This window comes from Oncorhynchus keta, chromosome 10 (assembly GCF_023373465.1).
Source record: "Oncorhynchus keta strain PuntledgeMale-10-30-2019 chromosome 10, Oket_V2, whole genome shotgun sequence".
NCBI classification, from domain to species: domain Eukaryota; kingdom Metazoa; phylum Chordata; class Actinopteri; order Salmoniformes; family Salmonidae; genus Oncorhynchus; species Oncorhynchus keta.
Genome location: NC_068430.1, coordinates 74,744,613 through 74,756,656, shown reverse-complemented (window position 1 = coordinate 74,756,656; position 12,044 = coordinate 74,744,613). Strand labels below are relative to the sequence as shown.

The following is a 12,044-nucleotide window of genomic DNA, read 5'->3' as shown; positions in this document are numbered from 1 at the left end:
GCACATTGACTCTGTACAGGTACCCCCTGTATACAGCCCAGCTATTGTTATTTACTGCTGCTCTTTAATCATGTGTTATTCTTATCTCTTACTTTTTTTTAGGTATTTTCTTAAAAAAGAGTAAAGATACTCCCCCCAAAAAAACTTAAGTAGTACTTTAAAGTATTTTTCCTTCAATAATTTACACTGGATAGCTGGTGGGAGGAGCTATAGGAGGACACTCTCATTGTAATGGCCGGAATGTGGAAAAGGGAACTTGGTCAAACATGGGGTTTCCATATGCTTGATCTGTTCTATACAGTTCTATTTATTCCATTCCAGACATTACATGAGCCTGTCCTCCTATAGCTCCTCCCTCCAGCCTGGATTAGAGCCACCATGCCCAGAAAGGACTCTTTGGTTTAGATACTACAGTAAGACCATTTTTTAACTGATCCGCTTGTTACCATAACCAGCGTCCTCTTAAAGCACAATATCAAAACAGCATTAAGCTTCATGTCCAAGACCTTTGGTTTCATTGAAAGTATCAAATTGCATATCTTTCTCACCAAACAGCCATAGTCAACCTGTTTGCTTTAATCACATCTGAACATATTTTACCTACAGGTTTACTCATTTATGCCTTTGGCTGTTTATTGCCCCAAGTCATTGATTGGCCAGATTTATACAAAACATTCATGTTTTATATCACTGCTATTCATGTTTCATATTACTGCCATTGTACAAAGTACAGATACCTAGGCGAAACGTCAAAAACCTGTCAGTACTTGAGAACTGCTGGTAAAAGGTAGTTGAAGGGGCATTTGAAGTGAATGTGGTTTGGTTGATTCAATATGAAAAACCCATCTGGTGAGTTTAGTTCTGTATATTATTTTGCTCTAAATATAAAGATATAAGATACACACGATTACTAGCCTAGTCAAAACGGCATGTTCTTGCCTTGGCTCAGACTTATGTTGACAATGTATCGTACACAAGCTGACAACCATTATAATGTTTGCTTTATTTTCTTAATGTGTAAAAGTCAAGTCTAAACAGTGTTCAGATTACCCCTGGCAGAAAAATAATATTCCATCCTTAATAGCACTAAATCCTTCCCTCTTTTGTGTCCAGAACGCACATTGGTTGTCATCGGCAACCCTGGAGCTATATCATGGGCTGCCCTGGAAGGAGGCGAAGAGAAGCCCCTGGGGACCACCAGACTCTGGGTTACTACAGGCACCATCTCAGGACGCCCCCTCTCTGTGGTAAACATGCCTGGTGCAGTAACCACCACCCAGAGCCAGGGGGCGCTACAGGTGAGTGTGGTGTGGCATAGTCTGCTGTGCTTGTGTCTGCCTTGTCATGCTGTGCTTGTGTCTGCCTTGACACACGTCCCAAGGATCCCAGATAGCAAGGACCCATGTTTTTGTGTCTGCTGTTTGTCTGTTTTGGATTTCTCTGTTGTTGTTTCTTGTTCTTATTTATGTTTTTCTCTGTAGAGTTTGTTGAGACTGGGTGAATCTCAATTGTACATCCTTGATTCCACCTGTCACATCCCCTTGCCACGTTCTGAAAATACATTGGAGGTACACCAGATCTTCTGCTCCAATCTGCTTTGAGAAGTAGACAAGGAGGGAGGACGTGAGGAATAAAGGAAATATAATTGAGATTTACCCACTGTGAAAGGCACTTCAAATAAATTGTGACAACTTATCTACAGGACTGGGCTATGGAGTGTCTGTCCCTGTCTGAGTGTTCCAAGGGGATCCACTCTTTCCTCCTGGTGGCGCCGTTGGGTCGTCTCACAGAGCAGGAGAGAAGAGGGGCTCAATGCATCCGAAGGATGTTCGGAGAGAGGGCCCATGGCTTCACTCAGGTCCTCTTTACCTACGAGCTGGAGCAGAAGGATAGTCTTGAGGATCTACTGAAGGAGAGAGAGGCCAAGAGGCTGATTGAGGAGTGCGGGGGACGTTTTCACGTCTGCCCAAAGAGCATTGGTGAAGAGCTGGAAGTCACAGGGTTACTGGGGAAGGTCGACTCCATTTTGGATCAGGGCACAGACCCCTGCTACACCGTGGAGATGTACCAAGAAGCTCAACCGCTATTGGTGGAGTTTAGGGAGCAGCTTAAGGGCCTATTGGATGGCTTTATCAGACTTAAGGAAAGGATCAATGAAAGGGAGAGAATGCAAGTGAATGTGGAGAATTTGGAACACAGGATCTTCAGAGAGAAGCTAGCGAGGCTTCAAGATGAGCTCTTGTTGAAGCAGATGGAGAAAGAAAGAGACAGTGGCATGGAGGACGAGGCGCTGAGCTTTATATATGAGTTGGACAGGTTAGTTGACAAGCTTGCCCTAAAAAGAGTGAGAGCAGTCGATGAGGACCATAAGAGCAGAGAGGACGTGCAGAGGTTTAGGGAGGAGTTGGGGAGGATGGTGGATGAAATGGTTACCAATCAGAAACACAAGCATAGACAGATGTGTCGGGAGAAGGGAGAAGAAGAGTGGGAGCTTCAGAACTTCAGGGAACAGCTAGAAAGACTGAAAAACAACATGAAAAAGACAGAGAAGAGAGGGGACAGGTAAGAGAAGGGAGGGAAGGAGTTTGTGAAGGGGGCAGGTAAGAGAAGGGAGGGAAGGAGTTTGTGAAGGGGACAGGTAAGAGAAGGGAGGGAAGGAGTTTGTGAAGGGGGCAGGTAAGAGAAGGGAGGGAAGGAGTTTGTGAAGGGGACAGGTAAGAGAAGGGAGGGAAGGAGTTTGTGAAGGGGGCAGGTAAGAGAAGGGAGGGAAGGAGTTTGTGAAGGGGGCAGGAAAGAGAAGGGAGGGAAGGAGTTTGTGAAGGGGACAGGTAAGAGAAGGGAGGGAAGGAGTTTGTGAAGGGGGCAGGAAAGGGGGATGAGGGAGAGAGAGATTCCAGAGGGAAGCACGGAGGGAGGGTTTGACATGGGTCAACAGTTTAAAGGAATGATGCAGAAGTTGGGGAATATCGGGAATATCAGGAAAAAGAGGAGAGGAGCTTGGAGGAAAGGAACATGTGATTAAAAGGGTGCTGGAAATTATCTGTAGTTTCTAGCTATTGGCTACATTAATTTAATACAATATTTTTTATGGATGACATTCTATGATGCATTTTAAACAAATCAATGAATGTTGATGATATTGTGTGTCAGGTTGTTGCATGATTAACTGTTAAATATTTGTCACCATAGGACTAGAGAATAAACAAATAACTTTACCACGCATCATTCATTCATTAATCATATGCTTACCATGCTGAACATGAATTCAATAAAGATTCATCCAAATAATAGCAAAACAATACTGCACATCCATAATCACTTAGAAAGATGCAAATAATCATAGAAATAAAACTTTGTATCTCAGTGCTTGCCTTGCCCCTCTGACCTGTACCTTTATATGTTTTATTTTACCATTATTTAACTAGGCAAGTTAGTTATTAAGAACAAATTATTATTTACAATGACGGCCTACACGACCGGAAGTGATGCAGCCTTGATCAAACCAGGTACTGCAGTGACGCCTCTTGCGCTGAGATGCGGTGTCCAATATATATCCTATATCCCGCACATGCGCAGTGCACCGCCGGCCTCTGAAGCGATGCAAAGATGGCGTCCTTAGTGGCTATCTGCAATGCACGTTTACTCAACTCTGTAGGACTGTCTTCTGGCCATCGTCGGGCTTGGTCGCTGCTTGCCTCGGCTAGACATGGAGAAACCTGTGCCACGGCGATCTTGGGGATACAACGGTGCAGGATAGGGGGCGACTTTGGCTGTTTGAGACCTGAAAATGCAGTGACATTGAGACTCACAGGTGAGAGAGGAAGGACTGTCTGGAGTTGGTGTCAGTGAACCTAGGTAGTAGTTTGTTGCTATAGAAAGATATTTGTTTTGTCAATCATTCTGTAAATGTCGTTTTTGTGTTTTCATGTCGCGATCAGACATTCGACACTTGGTCGGTACAGCTGCAACAACATTGTGCAGTAGCTGGACGTGCATGATGTAACGTTAACTGTCCTCAAGCACAATATGTACATGACACAATCTACAGTGTCTGCACTGGTAGTTAACTACTAACTAGCTAGTCCGTATAGCTAGCTAGCTAGTACAGTACACTTCGAAATGCGTTATTGTCATTATTTTGTCGAGCTAGTTAGCTATGTCTAACACAGACATGCCAAACACCATTACTCAGAATGCTCTGCTTCAATACAAATGACAGAAGTTATGGCTCTTTGACGCAGCTCATGTCTCCTTCTCCACAGGACTGAGGTCCCCCCATGTTGTCAGCAGTAGTCACTCCTTCCACACCAGCTGCTCCTCAGCTAACAAACAGGACTTGTATGATGTTCTGGGGGTGCCTCGCACAGCCACTCAGAAAGAGATCAAGAAAGCCTACTATCAGGTGAGAGGGTTGTCTATTAGGAGAGCCTGCACCTGTAGCTCTGTTGCTGTGTGGGTTGTTGTTGCAGAAATCTAGGCCTAGACTGTTGTCATTCTGGAGTTCTAGAATGTTCATGAACATTGATTCAAACTTAATTTGTAAACATTGAAATAGTACATGGCCTTGTCCAGTGAAATCAGCTGCGTAGGCTATATAATACCATTGGTCTATCCTATTCCAGATGGCTAAGAAGTACCACCCAGACACCAACCAGGATGACCCTCAGGCCAAGGAGAAGTTTGCCAAGCTGGCAGAAGCCTACGAGGTAGGCATTCAATTGGTCCCTGGCATCAATTGGTCCTGCATGTTTTCGACTGGCCAATAATTACATTTCCAATATAGCAAAATGCTCTACCAAGCCAGGCATAGAATCTGATGAGTAGCTGACCCTAGATCTGTACTTATTTGAGCAACTTCTAGTCTCTTCTATATTATCTGTAGATTGACAGTGACACACAACCCCTTAGCAATGACTGGGATATTGTTCCTGATGCTGTTCCCCCAAGGTGCTGAGTGACGAGGTCAAGAGGAAGCAGTATGACACATACGGGGCGGCAGGCTTCGACCCCAGCCAGGCGGGAGGGGGGGCGGGGGGACAGCAGTACTGGAGGGCCGGGGGGGCCAGCGTCGACCCAGAGGAAATGTTCAGGAAGATCTTCGGGGAGTTCACAGGAGCGCAGGGTTTCGGAGACTTCAACAGCATGTTTGAACAGAGGCCAGAGGTGTGGTTATAACAGATTAATAACCCGGTTATAACATGTTTCATGATTCGGTATAGAATTAGAATTGGTAGAATGTACAAGTTCTAATTAACAGCAACGTTACATGATTTCATGTGAATGTTTAGAGCGTGTTCAGTTATTCATATTCAGCCATATGTTTAGAGCGTGCTCAGTTATTCATATTCAGCCATATGTTTAGAGCGTGTTCAGTTATTCATATTCAGCCATATGTTTAGAGCGTGTTCAGTTATTCATATTCAGCCATATGTTTAGAGCGTGCTCAGTTATTCATATTCAGCCATATGTTTAGAGCGAGTTCAGTTATTCATATTCAGCCATATGTTTAGAGCGTGTTCAGTTATTCATATTCAGCCATATGTTTAGAGCGTGCTCAGTTATTCATATTCAGCCATATGTTTAGAGCGTGTTCAGTTATTCATATTCAGCCATATGTTTAGAGCGTGTTCAGTTATTCATATTCAGCCATATGTTTAGAGCGTGTTCAGTTATTCATATTCAGCCATATGTTTAGAGCGTGTTCAGTTATTCATATTCAGCCATATGTTTAGAGCGTGCTCAGTTATTCATATTCAGCCATATGTTTAGAGCGTGTTCAGTTATTCATATTCAGCCATATGTTTAGAGCGTGCTCAGTTATTCATATTCAGCCATATGTTTAGAGCGTGCTCAGTTATTCATATTCAGCCATATGTTTAGAGCGTGCTCAGTTATTCATATTCAGCCATATGTTTAGAGCGTGCTCAGTTATTCATATTCAGCCATATGTTTAGAGCGTGCTCAGTTATTCATATTCAGCCATATGTTTAGAGCGTGCTCAGTTATTCATATTCAGCCATATGTTTAGAGCGTGCTCAGTTATTCATATTCAGCCATATGTTTAGATCTGTAGTTATTCATATTCAGCCATATGTTTAGAGCGTGCTCAGTTATTCATATTCAGCCATATGTTTAGAGCGTGCTAGTTATTCATTTCAGCCATATGTTTAGAGCCAGTTTTAATATTCAGCCATATGTTTAGAGCGTCCAGTCTCTTTCAGCCATATGTTTAGAGCGTGCTCTCTGTTTCCCATGTCTCTCTGTTATTCTATTCAGCCATATGTTTCTCTCAGTTATTCAAATTCTCCCCTTGTTTGTCTCTCTGTTATTCCCTCTCTCAGCCCTTTTTGTCTCTCTGTTATTCCTATTCAGCCCCTTTTTTGTCTGTAACTCTGTTCTCCCTCTCTATCACCCTTTCCTGTCTCTCTGTTTCCCTCCCACTTTCCTCCATCTCTGTTCCCTCCCTCTCTCTCCCCTTTCCTGTCTCTCTGTTCCCTCCCTCTCTCTCCCCTTTCCTGTCTCTCTGTTCCCTCCCTCTCTCTCCCCTTTCCTGTCTCTCTGTTCCCTCCCTCTCTCTCCCCTTTCCTGTCTCTCTGTTCCCTCCCTCTCTCTCCCCTTTCCTGTCTCTCTGTTCCCTCCCCCTCTCTCCCCTTTCCTGTCTCTCTGTTCCCTCCCCCTCTCTCTCAGTTTGTGATGGAGCTGACGTTCACCCAGGCAGCTAAGGGAGTGAACAAGGAGATGACAGTGAACCTGGACGGTGCCTGTCAGAGATGTGACGGTAAAGGTAGCGAGCCAGGAACCAAGGTCCAGCACTGTCACTACTGTAACGGCACCGGCATGGTGAGTGGTGTCAACCTACTGTCACTACTGTAACGGCATCGGCATGGTGAGTGGTGTCAACCCACTGTCACTACTGTAACGGCACCGGCATGGTGAGTGGTGTCAACCTACTGTCACTACTGTAACGGCATGGTGAGTGGTGTCAACCTACTGTCACTACTGTAACGGCACCGGCATGGTGAGTGGTGTCAACCTACTGTCACTACTGTAACGGCACCGGCATGGTGAGTGGTGTCAACCTACTGTCACTACTGTAACGGCACCGGCATGGTGAGTGGTGTCAACCTACTGTCACTACTGTAACGGCACCGGCATGGTGAGTGGTGTCAACCTACTGTCACTACTGTAACGGCACCGGCATGGTGAGTGGTGTCAACCTACTGTCACTACTGTAACGGCACCGGCATGGTGAGTGGTGTCAACCTACTGTCACTACTGTAACGGCACCGGCATGGTGAGTGGTGTCAACCTACTGTCACTACTGTAACGGCACCGGCATGGTGAGTGGTGTCAACCTACTGTCACTACTGTAACGGCACCGGCATGGTGAGTGGTGTCAACCTACTGTCACTACTGTAAAGGCATGGTGAGTGGTGTCAACCTACTGTCACTACTGTAACGGCACCGGCATGGTGAGTGGTGTCAACCTACTGTCACTACTGTAACGGCACCGGCATGGTGAGTGGTGTCAACCTACTGTCACTACTGTAACGGCATGGTGAGTGGTGTCAACCTACTGTCACTACTGTAACGGCACCGGCATGGTGAGTGGTGTCAACCTACTGTCACTACTGTAAAGGCATGGTGAGTGGTGTCAACCTACTGTCACTACTGTAACGGCACCGGCATGGTGAGTGGTGTCAACCTACTGTCACTACTGTAACGGCACCGGCATGGTGAGTGGTGTCAACCTACTGTCACTACTGTAACGGCACCGGCATGGTGAGTGGTGTCAACCTACTGTCACTACTGTAACGGCACCGGCATGGTGAGTGGTGTCAACCTACTGTCACTACTGTAAAGGCATGGTGAGTGGTGTCAACCTACTGTCACTACTGTAACGGCACCGGCATGGTGAGTGGTGTCAACCTACTGTCACTACTGTAACGGCACCGGCATGGTGAGTGGTGTCAACCTACTGTCACTACTGTAACGGCATGGTGAGTGGTGTCAACCTACTGTCACTACTGTAACGGCACCGGCATGGTGAGTGGTGTCAACCTACTGTCACTACTGTAACGGCACCGGCATGGTGAGTGGTGTCAACCTACTGTCACTACTGTAACGGCATGGTGAGTGGTGTCAACCTACTGTCACTACTGTAACGGCACCGGCATGGTGAGTGGTGTCAACCTACTGTCACTACTGTAACGGCACCGGCATGGTGAGTGGTGTCAACCTACTGTCACTACTGTAACGGCACCGGCATGGTGAGTGGTGTCAACCTACTGTCACTACTGTAACGGCATGGTGAGTGGTGTCAACCTACTGTCACTACTGTAACGGCATGGTGAGTGGTGTCAACCTACTGTCACTACTGTAAAGGTACCGGCATGGTGAGTGGTGTCAACCCACTGTCACTACTGTAACGGCATGGTGAGTGGTGTCAACCTACTGTCACTACTGTAACGGCACCGGCATGGTGAGTGGTGTCAACCTACTGTCACTACTGTAACGGCACCGGCATGGTGAGTGGTGTCAACCTACTGTCACTACTGTAACGGCACCGGCATGGTGAGTGGTGTCAACCTACTGTCACTACAGTAACGGCACCGGCATGGTGAGTGGTGTCAACCTACTGTCACTACTGTAACGGCACCGGCATGGTGAGTGGTGTCAACCTACTGTCAAAGGCACCGGCATGGTGAGTGGTGTCAACCTACTGTCACTACTGTAACGGCACCGGCATGGTGAGTGGTGTCAACCTACTGTCACTACTGTAACGGCATGGTGACTGGTGTCAACCTACTGTCACTACTGTAACGGCACTGGCATGGTGAGTGGTGTCAACCTACTGTCACTACTGTAACGGCACCGGCATGGTGAGTGGTGTCAACCTACTGTCACTACTGTAACGGCACCGGCATGGTGAGTGGTGTCAACCTACTGTCACTACAGTAACGGCACCGGCATGGTGAGTGGTGTCAACCTACTGTCACTACGGCACGGTGAGTGGTGTCAACCCACTGTCACTACTGTAACGGCACCGGCATGGTGAGTGGTGTCAACCTACTGTCACTACTGTAACGGCACTGGCATGGTGAGTGGTGTCAACCTACTGTCACTACTGTAACGGCACCGGCATGGTGAGTGGTGTCAACCTACTGTCACTACTGTAACGGCACCGGCATGGTGAGTGGTGTCAACCTACTGTCACTACTGTAACGGCACCGGCATGGTGAGTGGTGTCAACCTACTGTCACTACTGTAACGGCACCGGCATGGTGAGTGGTGTCAACCTACTGTCACTACTGTAACGGCACCGGCATGGTGAGTGGTGTCAACCTACTGTCACTACTGTAAAGGCACCGGCATGGTGAGTGGTGTCAACCTACTGTCACTACTGTAACGGCACCGGCATGGTGAGTGGTGTCAACCTACTGTCACTACTGTAACGGCACCGGCATGGTGAGTGGTGTCAACCTACTGTCACTACTGTAACGGCATGGTGAGTGGTGTCAACCTACTGTCACTACTGTAACGGCATGGTGAGTGGTGTCAACCTACTGTCACTACTGTAACGGCACCGGCATGGTGAGTGGTGTCAACCTACTGTCACTACTGTAACGGCACCGGCATGGTGAGTGGTGTCAACCTACTGTCACTACTGTAAAGGCATGGTGAGTGGTGTCAACCTACTGTCACTACTGTAACGGCATGGTGAGTGGTGTCAACCTACTGTCACTACTGTAACGGCACCGGCATGGTGACTGGTGTCAACCTACTGTCACTACTGTAACGGCACCGGCATGGTGAGTGGTGTCAACCTACTGTCACTACTGTAACGGCACCGGCATGGTGACTGGTGTCAACCTACTGTCACTACTGTAACGGCACCGGCATGGTGACTGGTGTCAACCTACTGTCACTACGGCACCGGCATGGTGAGTGGTGTCAACCTACTGTCACTACTGTAACGGCACCGGCATGGTGACTGGTGTCAACCTACTGTCACTACTGTAACGGCACCGGCATGGTGAGTGGTGTCAACCTACTGTCACTACTGTAACGGCACCGGCATGGTGAGTGGTGTCAACCTACTGTCACTACTGTAACGGCACCGGCATGGTGAGTGGTGTCAACCTACTGTCACTACTGTAACGGCACCGGCATGGTGAGTGGTGTCAACCTACTGTCACTACTGTAACGGCACCGGCATGGTGAGTGGTGTCAACCTACTGTCACTACTGTAACGGCACCGGCATGGTGAGTGGTGTCAACCTACTGTCACTACAGTAACGGCACCGGCATGGTGAGTGGTGTCAACCTACTGTCACTACAGTAACGGCACCGGCATGGTGAGTGGTGTCAACCTACTGTCACTACTGTAACGGCACCGGCATGGTGAGTGGTGTCAACCTACTGTCACTACTGTAACGGCACCGGCATGGTGAGTGGTGTCAACCTACTGTCACTACTGTAACGGCACCGGCATGGTGAGTGGTGTCAACCTACTGTCACTACAGTAACGGCACCGGCATGGTGAGTGGTGTCAACCTACTGTCACTACTGTAACGGCATGGTGAGTGGTGTCAACCTACTGTCACTACTGTAACGGCACCGGCATGGTGAGTGGTGTCAACCTACTGTCACTACTGTAACGGCACCGGCATGGTGAGTGGTGTCAACCTACTGTCACTACTGTAACGGCACCGGCATGGTGAGTGGTGTCAACCTACTGTCACTACTGTAACGGCACCGGCATGGTGAGTGGTGTCAACCTACTGTCACTACTGTAACGGCACCGGCATGGTGAGTGGTGTCAACCTACTGTCACTACTGTAACGGCACCGGCATGGTGAGTGGTGTCAACCTACTGTCACTACTGTAACGGCACCGGCATGGTGAGTGGTGTCAACCTACTGTCACTACTGTAACGGCACCGGCATGGTGAGTGGTGTCAACCTACTGTCACTACTGTAACGGCACCGGCATGGTGAGTGGTGTCAACCTACTGTCACTACTGTAACGGCACCGGCATGGTGAGTGGTGTCAACCTACTGTCACTACTGTAACGGCATGGTGACTGGTGTCAACCTACTGTCACTACTGTAACGGCACTGGCATGGTGAGTGGTGTCAACCTACTGTCACTACTGTAACGGCACCGGCATGGTGAGTGGTGTCAACCTACTGTCACTACTGTAACGGCACCGGCATGGTGAGTGGTGTCAACCTACTGTCACTACTGTAACGGCACCGGCATGGTGAGTGGTGTCAACCTACTGTCACTACTGTAACGGCATGGTGAGTGGTGTCAACCTACTGTCACTACTGTAACGGCACCGGCATGGTGAGTGGTGTCAACCTACTGTCACTACTGTAACGGCACCGGCATGGTGAGTGGTGTCAACCTACTGTCACTACTGTAACAGCACCGGCATGGTGAGTGGTGTCAACCTACTGTCACTACTGTAACGGCACCGGCATGGTGAGTGGTGTCAACCTACTGTCACTACTGTAACGGCACCGGCATGGTGAGTGGTGTCAACCTACTGTCACTACTGTAACGGCACCGGCATGGTGAGTGGTGTCAACCTACTGTCACTACTGTAACGGCACCGGCATGGTGAGTGGTGTCAACCTACTGTCACTACTGTAACGGCACCGGCATGGTGAGTGGTGTCAACCTACTGTCACTACTGTAACGGCACCGGCATGGTGAGTGGTGTCAACCTACTGTCACTACTGTAACGGCACCGGCATGGTGAGTGGTGTCAACCTACTGTCACTACTGTAACGGCATGGTGAGTGGTGTCAACCTACTGTCACTACTGTAACGGCATGGTGAGTGGTGTCAACCTACTGTCACTACTGTAACGGCATGGTGAGTGGTGTCAACCTACTGTCACTACTGTAACGGCACCGGCATGGTGAGTGGTGTCAACCTACTGTCGCCGTCAGGGACCAGGGCCTGTATATTCTCAAAGCGTTACACAATGATTTATTATGATTTAAAAGGCGAAACTGATCCTAGATCAGAAC

General features: G+C 48.1%; 2 protein-coding genes and 1 long non-coding RNA gene across 37 annotated transcripts in view; 2 read left to right on the top strand and 1 right to left on the bottom strand.

Annotated features, from left to right (window-relative positions):
- Window positions 1–251: 251 nt before the first annotated feature.
- LOC118381520 (GTPase IMAP family member 4-like) lies at window positions 252–2,833 on the top strand. 2 transcript variants are annotated; one of them, XM_035768453.2, is made up of 3 exons: window positions 252–413; window positions 1,114–1,298; window positions 1,703–2,833. In XM_035768453.2, the coding sequence occupies exons 1-3, from the start codon at window positions 329–331 to the stop codon at window positions 2,564–2,566; spliced, it is 1,134 nt and encodes a 377-aa protein (XP_035624346.2). In that variant the 5' UTR covers window positions 252–328; the 3' UTR covers window positions 2,567–2,833. The 2 variants fall into 2 exon arrangements, with proteins under 2 accessions (XP_035624346.2, XP_035624347.2); XM_035768454.2 differs by lacking the exon at window positions 252–413 and adding an exon at window positions 732–849.
- Window positions 2,834–3,563: 730 nt separating this feature from the next.
- dnaja3b (DnaJ heat shock protein family (Hsp40) member A3b) overlaps window positions 3,564–12,044 on the top strand; it is a 31,921-nt gene continuing 23,440 nt past the window's right edge. For 2 of the 3 annotated variants that reach the window (XM_052527940.1, XM_052527939.1), the window contains exons 1-5: window positions 3,565–3,811; window positions 4,263–4,402; window positions 4,623–4,706; window positions 4,948–5,163; window positions 6,688–6,840. In XM_052527940.1, coding sequence (XP_052383900.1) covers window positions 3,607–3,811; window positions 4,263–4,402; window positions 4,623–4,706; window positions 4,948–5,163; window positions 6,688–6,840 — 798 coding nt within the window. In that variant the 5' untranslated portion in view covers window positions 3,565–3,606. Of the gene's footprint in view, window positions 3,812–4,262; window positions 4,403–4,622; window positions 4,707–4,947; window positions 5,164–6,687; window positions 6,841–12,044 lie in introns of all 3 variants that reach the window. The other variant, XM_052527941.1, reaches the window with a different exon arrangement.
- LOC127932360 (uncharacterized) lies at window positions 6,940–11,955 on the bottom strand. Of its 32 annotated transcripts, XR_008144942.1 has the most exons (8): window positions 11,902–11,955; window positions 10,236–11,861; window positions 9,346–9,695; window positions 8,898–8,989; window positions 8,452–8,681; window positions 8,286–8,365; window positions 8,108–8,239; window positions 6,940–8,061 (listed from the first exon to the last, which is right to left on the bottom strand). It is a non-coding gene; the product is annotated as an uncharacterized LOC127932360 (long non-coding RNA). The 32 variants fall into 32 exon arrangements; XR_008144940.1 differs by having other exon boundaries at window positions 8,108–8,365; window positions 8,590–8,635; window positions 8,766–8,989; XR_008144941.1 differs by having other exon boundaries at window positions 8,108–8,325; window positions 8,590–8,635; window positions 8,766–8,989.